Source organism: Aspergillus puulaauensis, chromosome 1 (genome assembly GCF_016861865.1).
Source record: "Aspergillus puulaauensis MK2 DNA, chromosome 1, nearly complete sequence".
Classification (NCBI taxonomy): Eukaryota; Fungi; Ascomycota; class Eurotiomycetes; order Eurotiales; family Aspergillaceae; genus Aspergillus; species Aspergillus puulaauensis.
In genome coordinates, this window is record NC_054857.1 from 1035966 (window position 1) to 1049596 (window position 13631).

At 51.7% G+C, this 13631-nt stretch overlaps 6 protein-coding genes across 6 annotated transcripts; 3 read left to right on the plus strand and 3 right to left on the minus strand.

Moving 5' to 3' along the window:
* Positions 1 to 81: 81 nt before the first annotated feature.
* On the minus strand, positions 82 to 3415 carry APUU_10452A (ssDNA endodeoxyribonuclease RAD1; the record flags this gene model as incomplete). Its single annotated transcript, XM_041700952.1, has 8 exons — positions 82 to 1014; positions 1070 to 2174; positions 2231 to 2707; positions 2756 to 2807; positions 2861 to 2931; positions 2982 to 3069; positions 3123 to 3300; positions 3368 to 3415. 8 exons carry the CDS (start codon positions 3413 to 3415, stop codon positions 82 to 84), a joined length of 2952 nt encoding a protein of 983 aa, XP_041549818.1.
* Positions 3416 to 3790: 375 nt separating this feature from the next.
* On the minus strand, positions 3791 to 4047 carry APUU_10453A (uncharacterized protein; the record flags this gene model as incomplete). The annotated part of the gene is made up of 2 exons (XM_041700963.1): positions 3791 to 3852; positions 3921 to 4047. The coding sequence occupies 2 exons, from the start codon at positions 4045 to 4047 to the stop codon at positions 3791 to 3793; spliced, it is 189 nt and encodes a 62-aa protein (XP_041549819.1).
* A 914-nt stretch (positions 4048 to 4961) lies between these two features.
* On the plus strand, positions 4962 to 7008 carry APUU_10454S (WASP family protein; the record flags this gene model as incomplete). Its single annotated transcript, XM_041700974.1, has 3 exons — positions 4962 to 5171; positions 5235 to 6924; positions 6977 to 7008. 3 exons carry the CDS (start codon positions 4962 to 4964, stop codon positions 7006 to 7008), a joined length of 1932 nt encoding a protein of 643 aa, XP_041549820.1.
* Positions 7009 to 7533: 525 nt separating this feature from the next.
* MRS2 (CorA family magnesium transporter) lies at positions 7534 to 9434 on the plus strand (the record flags this gene model as incomplete). Its single annotated transcript, XM_041700985.1, has 3 exons — positions 7534 to 8112; positions 8165 to 8793; positions 8846 to 9434. The coding sequence occupies 3 exons, from the start codon at positions 7534 to 7536 to the stop codon at positions 9432 to 9434; spliced, it is 1797 nt and encodes a 598-aa protein (XP_041549821.1).
* Positions 9435 to 9813: 379 nt separating this feature from the next.
* Positions 9814 to 11769, minus strand: trm44 (tRNA (uracil) methyltransferase; the record flags this gene model as incomplete). Its single annotated transcript, XM_041700996.1, has 1 exon — positions 9814 to 11769. One exon carries the CDS (start codon positions 11767 to 11769, stop codon positions 9814 to 9816), a length of 1956 nt encoding a protein of 651 aa, XP_041549822.1.
* A 419-nt stretch (positions 11770 to 12188) lies between these two features.
* On the plus strand, positions 12189 to 13134 carry APUU_10457S (histidine phosphatase family protein; the record flags this gene model as incomplete). The annotated part of the gene is made up of 4 exons (XM_041701007.1): positions 12189 to 12364; positions 12452 to 12715; positions 12787 to 13002; positions 13068 to 13134. The coding sequence occupies 4 exons, from the start codon at positions 12189 to 12191 to the stop codon at positions 13132 to 13134; spliced, it is 723 nt and encodes a 240-aa protein (XP_041549823.1).
* Positions 13135 to 13631: the final 497 nt, after the last annotated feature.

Below are 13631 nucleotides of genomic sequence, written 5' to 3' on the forward strand. Positions count from 1 at the left end.
AAAAAAAACATTCCAGACCATTTTAAATTTGTAGAGCACATCTATTATAGGTGCCAGCCATGAGTAAAACATGCAACTCAACTATTCCCCATCAAAAACACTCTTCCGGAAGAATCCAACAACCTGCCTCGCAGCCTCCCTTCCCATGTACGGATCAAGCTGTTCAACATCCATATTGGCAATCTCGGAAATATTCCCAATATCAAGGATCAGCCGTTCCAACACCTGGGGCGAAACACCTGGAACAGCCCTCAACATCTCCTGAGGCAGAAGATTAAACGTCCGATGCTCAATCCCCGAGGCCGTCATAACATCCCCCGTCCCCGTTTCTGCGTCCGTCAAAATGTCCACATCTAACCCTATCTGCACAGCACGGACAGGGTCCGGCTCCGGTGCATTCTTCTTCAACTCGGCGAAGATTTCCGCGGTTTGGTAGGGCGAGGACGACCAGATGATTTTCAGCCTCGGGAAGGCGAGTGTCAGGAGGACGAGGAGGTGTTGTGCTGATTTAGGGGCTGAGGGATTAATGAGTGCGCTGCTAGATGATAGAGACGTTGTTACTGCTCCTGATGAGGAAAAGCCAAAGTCTGTTAGGAAGGTTGTTCCCGGGGTGGTTGCGGATGTGAAGGCGTCGAAGGTGAAGGATTTGTTTTCGTCGAATTCGATTAGGAGGAGAGGGGACTTGTAATGCTGGGTCATTGTTTCGGCTTGGTTGTACAGGCGGCCGTTGCGGAGTGAGGATATCAGGTCGCGAACGGATTTGCGTTCCACGCAGATGTCTGGCGTGAGGATGTAGTCGCCTACTGTTATTTGGCAGGGTACGATGATCATGTTGTTGCCATGGAGGAGGGAGGGGAGGGCACTTCTGAATTCTCGAACATCGACGACCACGCGTGGTGGTGATGCTGTTGCTGTGAGACGTCCGCCACCGGCGATGCGGGTGTTGACTGTTCGGAGGAATTGCTCTTGGGGGTCTTCAAGGCTCTTGTCGTGAGTGATGGTTACAGCCATGTTCTAAGATATAATGCGTTAGCTTCTTCCATCTTTCAAGTTGGGGTGGTTTCCTTACGCTCTTCTCTTTGATGAGCTTGGTGAACGCATCCTTCTCACGCCTGACTGCACTCAGGTACCGTTGTTCTTCGACAGAGCCACCATAATACATGAAGTACACGCGCACGTTTCTTCCTACGTGGGAGCTGCGGTACACCTCAACCCTTCGAATGAAGGCAGAGTCCGGCTCGTACATGATAATGTATCGAGGACGGACTTCTTCAAGAATGTGCTCGTCCATGTCACCATCAAATGGATGTACCATTACCAAGTCATCCATGTCATACAGCTCGTAGAAATCGTCCATGTCCTCGAAGTCATCGATAATGACATCTTCTTTCATTGTCTCTTCGGTTTCGGTGGGCTGAATCTCATCCAGGAGACCAGACATCTGTTCCGAAGGCTCAGTGTCTGCTTGGACACTGGCATTCGCTGGACGGCCCGGCATTGAGTTTGTAACCACGCCTCCACCACGAACTCGACGTCGCTTGTTTGGGGGAGCTCTTCCTTGTGGGGTTGACGGTCGTGGTGTGTCTCGACCTGATCCAGATGGAGTCACCTCACTTGATAGTCTCCCTGACAAATTCTTATTGACGTTGGACAATGAGCGTTTCCAGTCAATATACTCCCTCAGCCTTCGGCGCAACATCACATCCGCCGAGCGTCTCTTTTCTTGCTTGCTTTCATCATCATCCGCATTATCCTGTCTGTCGTCTTCTACTTTCGTATGCATCGTCCCCAGATACTCCCGAAGTTGGCGACACATTCGTTGGTCAGCGCACATTATTAACACAGTGCTATTTGACTCGTCCATATTGACTTGGTTAAGATATGCGTCTGTTTCAATCTCCTCGAGTATCTCAGCCAGGACCTCCCATTTGGGCTGTTCTTCTAAAACAGGCCGAAGTGTAGTCGGTAAAGAGGTCAAGGACGAACGAGCAGTATCATTGCCGATTTTCCCCTCGTACACCCGCGACTTCGCCGCCTGGAAAAGAACGTGGGCGGCGTCGAGAAAGAGCCATGGTGAATAGTTGTGCCTCGTGGATCCTGGGGGTGGGGAGTGTGCGGTTACAATAGTATCGAGATATTTAACGAACGAAACAGCATCGTAGGTGAGGAGGGCACTGGCTATTGTCAGTAGCCGGGACAGTGAAATTCGTAAGGGTGGCGCTTGTCTTACTGAAGTATTGCCCGGAGATCACTGAGATCACTCACAATCTGCTTCGTTCTGAAACTCACACGATGCCACATGGGATCAAGCTGACGTCTGATGGCAATGTCAAAGCTCCTGTGCAGAGCACTATCCAAGGTCCAATCAGCCATGTCCAAACCTGTATTCGCCTTCTTGAGCTCTCCGATACAGAGTTCAACGCATTCAAGAACAGCGTTTTGGATTTCCCGCATCTTATCGCTCATAGGGACCTCAAGTTCGATTACTTCTGCCTTTCGGTGGCCCTCCAGCGACTCAGCGACAGTAACGTGGAATCGCGGCCATAATGACGCTTTGCGCAGGAACAGGTTCCGCAGGGAATTAGCCAAAGGCGCAAACCCTGTTGTGAAAGGCTCTGGGGAGTCCGAGAAGGCTTTCAGAAAACCGCTTTTGTTGGCATGACGAAAAATCCGGATTATAAATGCCTCAGTTGACTTTGCGACAATCCTAGCTGGTTAGTTGGTTTGTGGGCAGGTCAAGGAAGCAGAGCCTTACTTGTCAGCATGAAGTACAACCAGTCCAGTCACCTTCTCTGGGTCAAGTAGTTCTGGGGCGGGTCAAATCAAGCTCAACTTTGGGGATAGTCGGGGATGAAAGTACTTGATAGCAAATCCACGACTAGTATCCTGGATGTCACACTCAGAATACCACCTTCAGCGTATATCCTCTCTCTAGACTGCCATCAATATTCAACCTCAGAACCTAGTAACGAACCACGCACCGCATGGGAACTGTAGCCCTATCGGTATTGATAACCTTGAGGCCCCTCGCAAGAGGGGTTCTGCTAATCGCATAATGCTCTGCCAGGGCTTCAAAGGCGTCAGCACAATTTGCGTGATCGACTGTTGCCCAACCAACATACCCTCGCCAATCCACTCATTTTCTCTATCGTCTGCCCCCACTAATAGCACTAGGTTATTTCCAGCGGCATCGTAAAAGTGAAGCAGGTTCGTAATCAAGCGGAGAAGCCCAAGGCCCCGAGCGAGGATGACCAATTCATCTTCCCCGCGGAGTTCGGTGAAGATGTCCTGCTGGAATTGCTACAGCGCACCCTGTCAGCGGAGAAGGCACATTTATACATGGAGGCAGAGTGTCGCGAATACATACTAGGGGCAGAGACAGCTTCACCGGCGCATTCTGTCGTTCAGGCGGCATGAGGAGCCTATTTACGCGAGCAGAGGAGGTCTCGTCGCGAAGTGAGGCACAAGACGAACACGAAGTCACGTGTTATGATGCAATCTATACGATGCTCAGCTTTTCTGCTGATGAATGCTCTTGATTATTCTATACTTAATAGGATTGCTTCTATGGGATACTTTAAGGTACTAGCGGACTTGGTATCCATCAAGGCCAGCATAAGGGCAAACACAGTTGACTGCTACAAGGTGTACCGTACCCAACTTCGCATTTGAAGCCCCCTGGCAAAGTCGCAAATTAAATTAATTGGTTCCAGCTAGTAACATATAGTGTATCAGACCAATACACGTATCTGATCGTGCAAGGAATTATTTATCGTGGAAGCGTTCTGTTTCATTTGTTCAGCTCCTTCATGCGCGCCTCGATTTCCTCTCGAGACGTTTTAGGCGGCATACCTAGTGATAGCTCGTCAGGCGTCAAAGATTACGCAGGAAGTTCAATGCGTGTCCAATATGGTACTCACTGTCGGGGATCTGGGGCCCCTTTGAGATATGATCCTGCGCAGTAGCTTTCTTGCCCTGGTCCTGAGAGCTCGAGGACTCGTTGTTGTTTCCTGGGGCGAATGTCTTGGGATCTGGAACAATAGGCATGACGATTGATGAGAAATCCTAACACTGAAAAACTAATAGTATGATAAATTCTCTGTGGATGGTGAAGAAGAAAGCTACAGCCTATCGAGAGTTTATACAAAGAGTGAAAGACGAGATGACGTCATCCACAGTAGGACAAGAGCACGGGCGTTGAGGCAAACCATTAGCAGGTGGCCCATATAGCTCTGGGAACACACTGTCGCCCCGCCTAGCCCTTCGTTGCCCTATTTGTACGAACCTGGCGAGCCGGTTGCATTGCGCATTCAAATGGGGCAGCAAAATATATAGTTAGTTGCACCTAATCTACGTCGGGTGTCAATATGATTTAGGCATTCATTCAAAAATACTGCAATAACAAACCGACGAGACAATGGCGACCCTTGAAGCCAATTCACAATTTGATCAAGGACAGCACTACACAGAAAACAGTTGAGAAGTGTAGACTATTGTGTAAGGCTGTTGTTGCTGGTCGCATGCGAGGTTCCCCACTGGGCGGTGCCTCGAAAGGTTGTTTAGTGCCTGCGACTCCGCTCGCTCTTGTCTGCCTCTCACCTCAACTCCACGAGACGACCTCCTTTGCCTCCCCAATCCTGCATTCCCAAAAGACCTCATCATACCCGCCTACTGGAGAGAGAATAACGATATTTCTTGACCACCACATTTGACCTTTTTTTAGGTCTTTACCTAACCCAACACCGGGCGCCAGCTACTCACCTGCCCGGCTCCCAACTAGTACCGCCGGTTTTTGCCGCTGACAAGATCAGCTATATCTGTCCCTAGGAAACAAGCGCTCCTTGTTCTTAGAAGATCTACCCTGCAATGTGCTGCAGGAAATCAGATTAAGACGACGCCTTCCCCCTTATTCTTCGATCACCTCCGAACTTCCAACTCCGCCTGGCCCCGCTTGACTCGACATGCCATCTATCCTCAGTGACGCCGACAAGGAGACGGTGAAGAGAAATGTCCCAAAGCCGGCAAATAAAATACAGGCAGTAGCGGTTGCGCGGCTCTTTGTGGCCTATCCAGATCCGCACAAATGGACGTATACCGGCTTACAAGGCGCCGTTGTGCTGGCGAACGATCTGGTCGGGCGCACCTTTTGGTTGAAGCTGGTAGATGTATCGGTGAGTGATAAGTTATGATTTTGCTAGGATTATATCTAACATTGCGCTTCTCCTGGACCATAGCCCGCTGGAAAAGGTGTTATCTGGGACCAAGAAATATACGAGAACTTCCAATACAATCAAGACCGCACGTTCTTCCACACTTTTGAGTTGGATGATTGCCCCGCCGGTTTATCGTTTGCGGATGAAAAGGAGGCGAAGACGTTCATCAAGAAAATGATAGAGCGGGAGAAGAATGCAAGCAAGGAGACACGCCAAACACCATTCGCCTCCACACGAGGACAAGGTCCTACCCCCGTTGCGAACGGGAAGTCTGGTGGTGTAGGCCGATCAATATTCGGTAGCCTGCTCGGACGGTCGCATGCACCAACGCAGATAACACCGGCCGAACTCCCTCCAGCCCCTACTATACAAGTTGCTCCACCACCCCCTACAGCTTCCCCGGGACATAAGGAATTGCCATTCGACACGAGTGACCCGTCATGGAAAGGACTGCTGAGCGAGCTCGAGGCAATGGGGTTCTCGGAAGACCAGATTGCAGAGAATGCCGATTTCATCAAGTCGTATATCGAGCAAAAGCAAGCCAGCGAAGCGGAATCTGCATCACCACTAGTTAATGATAAGAAAGGAAAGGCCCCGCCTCCACCTCCTCCTGCTGCACTACCGCCCAAGGCTAGTGCCGTCAGCCCTCAGAATACAGGCAGTAGCTCGGGCAGCCGTCGGGGCGCTCCTCCTCCACCACCGCCGTCGCGCAAAACACAAGCCAAGACAGACGAAGACATGGCTCCCACACCTCCGCGAGATCCGTCGCCGCCAAGAGAAAGGTTCCGTGCCCCTCCACCGATCGCGGATGCTGGCAAATTCGCCCATACAACCGGTCCAGCTCCGCCAGCACGCCCACGAGCGGCGTCGGGCGCTAACACCGGACCGCCGCCGCCGCCTCGACCTCCCAAAGCACCGATGGATGATGGACCTCCTCGATTCGGAGTACCACCTCCATTCCAAGGGGAACGAAAGGTGTCCGCCCCACCAGCCCCCCCCAGCCGTAGCCCGGCACCTCCAGGACCTCCACCACCCCCGCCGCGGACAGCAAGCCCTGCATCACCACCCCAGCTTCCTCCTAAAGTCCCCAGTGCCTCAGGAGGGCCTCCACCACCGCCACCAAGGAGCCCGGCTTCCCAACCCCCACCACCGCCTCCGCCTGTACCTGGTGCATCACGGCCTACTCCTCCGCCCCCTTCTACAAGCGCTGCTCCGCCTCCACCACCACCGCCGCCGCCTACTTCAAACATCCCTCCCCCGCCCCCTCCACCGGCACGTCCAAGTCCAACTGCAAGTGCTGCACCACCGCCGCCGCCGCCACCACCACCAGCGCCAGGAGGCTCTGCGCCGCCCCCTCCCCCGCCGCCTCCTCCAGGCGTTGGTGCACCTCCACCCCCTCCGCCTCCTCCAGGCGCTGGTGCACCTCCACCCCCGCCTCCTCCTGGTGGATCGGCAACCCCAGTGCCGCAGCCTGCTGGAGGCAGAGACGATTTGTTGGCTGCTATTAGAGCATCTGGTGGCCAAGGTGGTGGAGGTTTGCGAAAAGTCAGGGATACCGAAAAGAAAGACCGAAGTGGAGCTATGGTGCCAGGAGGAGCTAACGAAACATCAGCAGCAAGTCCTGGCGCAGGTGGCGGTGCTCCTCAAGGAGGATTGGCAGGAGCATTGCAAGACGCACTGGCGAAGAGAAAACAGAAAGTCAGCGGCAGTGGTAAGCACCAAACCCTAGAACTGCTTGTTATAAATGTCTAACTCGATTTCAGATGACGAAAAGGATGACGATGACGATTGGTGAGCGACGAATTGTTGAGCGTCTTCCTGCATCTTCCGTATTTCGTTGCGAGGTTTTAGTCTTTTTTTGATACCTACGTGCTCCAGTCTTCTTGTAGCCATTCGTGTTGTTTGCAGGTTGTCGATTGCAAGCGTTGGGAGAGGATGTTTGTTGAGTTTCCAAAAATCTGCAGCGTTCAGTTCACCTTTCAGTGTCTTGTTCATTAAAACGGTCATACGCATCAATATCGGGGCTACAAAATTAGCAGGTCGTTCAATAATGTATAGAAGGTCTGGAAAGAACATTTCTTATTAGTATATCAGCCAATGATCCGACCACGTACTCGTAGTCCAGGGCTAGGGTAGCGTAGTTGTATAGATATAGTAGCGGGAACATAGTTGATCCGGCCGTATTTTTTTCTGGATGGGGAACACCCGAAGAGCGGAAGTCATTCCAGGACAACCACGGAGCACAACGTGTGGATGTGAGACTGCGATAAGAAATTAAGGCAGACTTCTCTGCTCGGCTTCATGTTAATACCAAACAGATATGCTCTCACCATCGCCCTTGAACCCCTCGGTTCCTTCGGCGTCACTCCTGCGATTTCTGCGCGCCCAGTCCGAATCGGCCCTCTTTTCGAAAAACCAGCCATCGGCATGCCGCCGTGTTTCTACTAAGCTACCTTCTTGCTCGTCTACGCCGTTACCAGTGAGGCGACCTTCTGGAAGAACGCATGTCGAAGTTAGTCCGCTCCAGACGCGCTTCTTCTCTGGAGTGAACCCCCCGTCAAGAAACCGTACCTCTTTAAAATGCGCCACATCTGTTCCTCCGTCGTCGCCGTCTGGCGCGTTCGAGCCCCTCTCGAGATCGCCACAAACTCGTAACTTCTCGTCGACTAGAAACCGATCTATTCTTCGCAGATTCTGGGATTTCAGACGCAAGAAGCCAGCTGCGGAAACGCGCAAACCGCCTTCGTTGCTTGACGATACAGATGGGGGACTGAGCCTTGCGCGAGCTCTCGCAGCAAAGGCGTCGAATGAACTCCGCCTTCGGTGCACAGAGTTTGATATGAATGGGAATGTGACTTTGATGAACGGCGAGTTCAAGAAAAGCGAGCTGATTGCCAGGGTTAGTATCAGGGTGCCGAATGGAAATGACAGGAAACTAATGATTATAATAGTATGGCCTTCTCCCGCGTGATCTTCGGAAGATCGATTCGTCCACATTACCTCATATCTTTGTGCGACCGAGTACTATCCTGATCAACTTACTTCATCTCCGTGTGCTCATTAAGGCTGACCGCGTTCTGGTCTTTGACGCATATGGCTCAACGGATTCATACATGCAGTCCCTGTTTGTTTATGATTTGGAGGGAAAACTGCGACAGAAGCAGGCTCAGGGTGCCGGTGCCCTGCCTTATGAGTTTCGGGCCATCGAAGCCGTTTTAATCAGTGTCACTACTGGCCTAGAGGAAGAATTTAACGGGGTCCGGGAGCCAGTCGTGCGTGTCCTACGAGCTTTGGAAGAGGATATTGACCGGGACAAACTCCGTCATCTCCTCATTTATTCAAAGAAACTGGGTACATTCGAGCAAAAAGCACGGCTTGTTCGAGATGCTATCGATGATCTACTCGAGGCGGACGACGATCTTGCCTCGATGTACCTGAGTGAGAGATCAGAAGGTGTTCATCGCAAGGAGCACGATCACCAGGAAGTCGAGATGCTCTTGGAGTCGTACCACAAAGTATGTGATGAAATTGTGCAGGCTAGCGGGAACTTGGTGACGAACATCCGCAACACGGAAGAAGTGTAAGCTTTTAGCTCTTTTGTGTCTGAAGCAACTGACTAACATCAACAACAGTGTCAAAGCAATCCTCGACGCCAACCGCAATTCCCTAATGCTTCTGGATCTAAAATTTAGTATCGGCACTCTCGGTCTTGCGACAGGAACTCTTTTCTCCGCGCTGTACGGGATGAACTTGAAGAACTTCATCGAAGAATCCGACCTCGGTTTCGGCGCCGTATCCGTGACCTGCTTCGCTATCTCTGCCATTGTATGCGTCTATGGTCTCGCAAAGCTGCGCAAGCTGCAACGCGTCCGTATGTGGGGTGAATCTGGCGTCGGCGGAACCCCAATATTTCCTCTCCACTCTCACAGCACCTTGGCAAGCCATAGGGCGAATTGGCGAGCCGATTCCATCGAGCCTGTTTGGAATAGCCTTCCCGGCGAGGGAAGGGCGGAACGCATGAAGCGCATCAAAGATAGTGCGGCTGCTGTGGCGGCCGCGCGGTCCGCTGCCTCTAATGCTACCAATAGCAGATCTGCTTCGCTGAAGCGCGCGATTAGGTTCCCTTCTGGCTCTGCTTCCAGCTCTACATCGAAACAGGCGAAGGAAGCGACGACTACTTCCCGGTCCGAGACTGATTCCCAGAGCGGTAGTTCTGCATGATTAAGGTGCTCGTCGTTTCCCGTCAACAAAGCGTACATGCAGCCATGATTGACGGGATGTTTGTGATTTCATTTGCATTTGAGGCTCTGGGTAGAGTTCGCATTGGTTTGTCTTCTCTGCTTTCATTTTTAATGGCTTGGACCTCCTGTATTAATCTGCTATTTGCACTTCTGCCGTGCCTACTGCCCATTGCATTGCCCTCATTTTGGAGTTCTGGTTCAAGTACGAAGGAACTTTTGTTCCATTGTTTATAGATTTATCACCTCAGTATATAGATAGCAGAACAAAGTCCCCAATCAATGTACATTAGACAATACATTAATCTCTACTGGGTATCTATTTCGCTTTTGTTCTATTTTAGCCACTCTTGTCTAAGCGCCTAATGCCCATGCGCATTACCACCAACTCCCGCTCTCAACCCCTTAGCTCTAGCAACCCAACTCTTCGCAGAAAGATAAATCCCTCCATCACGGGCACACTCCCTCTCTACAACCGATTTAATCCGATCCCGAACCTCCTCTTCGACACTTTTTCCATCCGCATCCGCACCAGGGCTCGTATTCCCATCGCTCTCGGTGGAATACTTTGCAGAGAACGACCCCAAAACACCAATATTCCGCGTACTCGGGATCCTCAACAACGTCTTGACCACATCAAACCCAGCCTCAGTCGATATAGCAACCAGCTTATCCGTAAGTGCGCCGTAGGTAGATGTGCCGAACGACGCGCTGTGCTGGTTCTGCTCTGTGAGACGTAATTTGCGGAGAGAGGCTAGGCCTCCTGTTTCTATTTCTGGTGCAGAAGACGGTACTTCTTGTTTCCGGTCGTTCTTTTCTGGCGTGGATGATTTTTGAGCGGGGTATCGATACCTTGCACCGGACAGGGCGTGCGAGCAGCATGGGATTGCGAGGAATGGGGGCGGGGAGGCTGGATTGAGGAGGGCTGCTAGGAGGGGTGTCCAAAGGGTGAGTTCGTCTGCGTGGTTGGATATTATGAAGGTGTTTTTGTGGAGCGTGGAGAGGGATGGCGAGGGTGAGGGTGAGGGTGACATTGATACTGATAATAGCTGGTCACGGTCGTCGTCTCGTAGGGAAAGTATGTCTGCAAAAGGCTCCGGGATGTAGATTTCCTCCTTTAGACGCTCTTGTATATCGGCGGGGAAAATACTCCATGTTTTCCTGCGGCGCGCGTCGAAGCCCCAGCCGGGGTATCCTTCCTTGAGGAGGGTGTAGACGAGTACGCCGTTTCCGCAGGCGATGTCTACGAATCCCGGAAATTGAGGCTTTGCCTTTGCTTGCTTTGAGCTGTCAACATTAGGTGTTGAGGTCTGTCCCTGTTGTTCATCCGCAGGAACACAACCATACATATCCCGCCATAACTCCACCAAAAAGGCCGCAACCCCCAAGTCTTCGAAGACGTGCTTGCTTGGTTCCGTGCTCTCAACCCAGCGAGAAGACAGATCTACCGCGTACTTGGCCTTAAGTCGCGAGTAAGTATCCTGGACACGATGACGGGGGATCACGTTATCCTTGATGGGGGCTATAATATTAATGGGTTGCACCGTTTGGGATGCAGTTTTGGCATTGAGAAGACGGCCTCTCGTGACCCGGATTTGCACTTCTAGGAGGTTACCTAGAGTGCGTTCCAAGCGGTTGTGGATTGATTCGGCTGGGTAGGGCAGGAAATGGATGGACATTATGCCTGTGCCCGTTCCTGGTTCTGTTTCATTTGTTTGGGGAGTTTCTCCAGATGTTGATTCTGCGCCGGGCATATGAAGAGTGTTCTCGCACTCGTATAGCAAAGCCAAGGACTGGAGGCATGGGTGGTAGTACGGTAACTCCTCCTTCGAGGAGACGTGCGGCGTATAAACGACCAGAAACCGTTTCCTGCTAGGCTCTGACTCTGCAGTGGGAGAAGTCGCGGATATGTAGAAGTGGCACGTCTGTTCCAACGGCCGATCAAGCTGGGGATTTCTAGGAATCAACCTCCTCACTACCGTCCTGCTCAGTTCGAACCCGGCCACATGGCGAGCAGGGCAAGATTCCACTGCTTGTTGAGACGTCTCTATCTCTGCATCACTATCAGCCAGGATATCGGCACGGAACAGCACGCTCGAGTTCAACCCTGGGTTTGCGATAAGGAAGAACGTCGTGCTTTGAATTTCTTCTAGTGGGTATGGCAGTCCATATTCCGTTAGATCTGGCGAGGTCACCCATGTCCCTGGTTCTTGCGTGTCTGAGGACGTGGCTAGCACTGAAGACGGGACTAGAGTTTCCAAAAGTGGGCATCTAGAGAGTCGCGATAGGTCTCTCAAAGATTTCTTGGCCCTTCCCATTGCTGGTTTGGAGTTTTTGAAGCAGTTTGTTGCTGGAGATGCTTGATCTCGCAGGGGAAAAAGGCCTGCTTAGTCATTATATGTATAGACCTCGACAGGAACAGACAACTTTCACAAACAAGCCAGATAGGCACTTCCTTCAAGAAATTGGAAGAAATGAAATATCCGTGTAGCTGTATATTCCAGGTGTGAAAGATGACAAAGGCCTATGCAGTCATAACCCAGGGACCTGAACCTCAACTGCTGCCAACTTTGAACCTGATAAGATCACTGCTATGACGCAACCCGGTCCCTCCGCATTAAATTTCACCGAGCCCCTCCGACCCTCCCACCTCCCAACAACTGCTTCAATACACTGGAACCCGACAACCTACCTTCCCTTCCCTAACTTTGAACCAGTTTAATTATCAATTGCCAATATGGCCCCCCGCTGCTTCATCATTCGCCACGGCGAAACCGAATGGTCGCTGAACGGCCGGCACACGGGGATGACGGACCTCGCCCTGACAGAAAACGGCGAGAAGCGAATCAAGTCTACAGGGAAGGCACTTGTCGGGAACGACCGACTAATTGCGCCCAAGAAGCTGGTCCATGTGTATGCTCTACTCTGCCCACTTACTCTATAGATTCAATCCAATCAATGATGGCCATGGATGGTACTGACGGTGTTGGTGCGGTATAGATACGTCTCCCCGCGCTCCCGCGCCCAACGAACACTCGAGCTCCTCGATATTGGATGCCGAGAGCGGCTCCCCTGGACGGAGAAGCGGAAGCCTGAGGACGAGGAGCCGATTCGGACGGAGGCCCACGTGGAGGTTACAGAGGCGGTTCGCGAGTGGGACTATGGCGACTACGAGGGGTTGACGAGTAAGCAAATTCGAGAGCAGAGGGCGGAGCGTGGAGAGCAGCCTTGGGATATTTGGCGCGATGGGTGCCCCGGTGGAGAGTAAGATTTTGTTCCCGATCCCTGATCCCTGATCCTGGGGGTTTCGGAGTACCTAACTGACTATGCGATAGATCGCCTGATGATGTGATTAAGCGATTGGATGCATTGATTGCGGATATTCGAGAAAAGTATCACAACCCGTGTTTCGAGTCAGGCGAGTCAGGTAAGGGGGACGTTCTTGTCGTCGCGCATGGTCACATTCTTCGTGCCTTTGCGATGCGCTGGACTGGACGACCTTTGACAGAGACGGCGCTGATACTTGAGGCTGGAGGTGTGGGCACATTGAGGTAAGTCCGAGAACAAACCTGCCTGAAATGCTGTTGTCGTGACATATACTAACTGTCTGGTATAGCTATGAGCACCATAATATCGAAGAACCGGCGATCATTCTTGGTGGAGGATTTGTTGTAGAAAACTAAACTCTATGTTAGATCTAGATAATGATTAGACTTTAAGACCTATTCATTGCCCTGCATTCCTTGACCAAGTAACTAGGCCGAGTCTCGCGTTACAGAGCTATCTTTGGAAGAATGACCTCCATAATCCTGCCCCCTGTCACGTCCTATTAGACTTTCTGATTGCTCAGCAGTTGTTCCCTTCGCAATAATAGGTGCGGAAGCCATTGCACCAGGTTCTTCTGTGGTAGTTGCCGTTCTGAGCTCGAGTAAGTGCCAACAAGTTCACCCATTTGCTCAAATACTGCAGACCCCCAAGAGAATAAGTACCGAGAATCCGTGACGGTCAGCTAGAAGACTGTAGACTGACGCTGCTCTTTCGGTTTGCGTGTGTATGTGCTAGCCCGTCGCTGTATCGCCATAATGCGTTCTTGGCGGACAATATAGTTTAGTTGAAAACCGAGTCGACGGACAGACCTTGCCTTCGAGTTGAGATGATCAGAGTAGGCTTGGACGTCCCT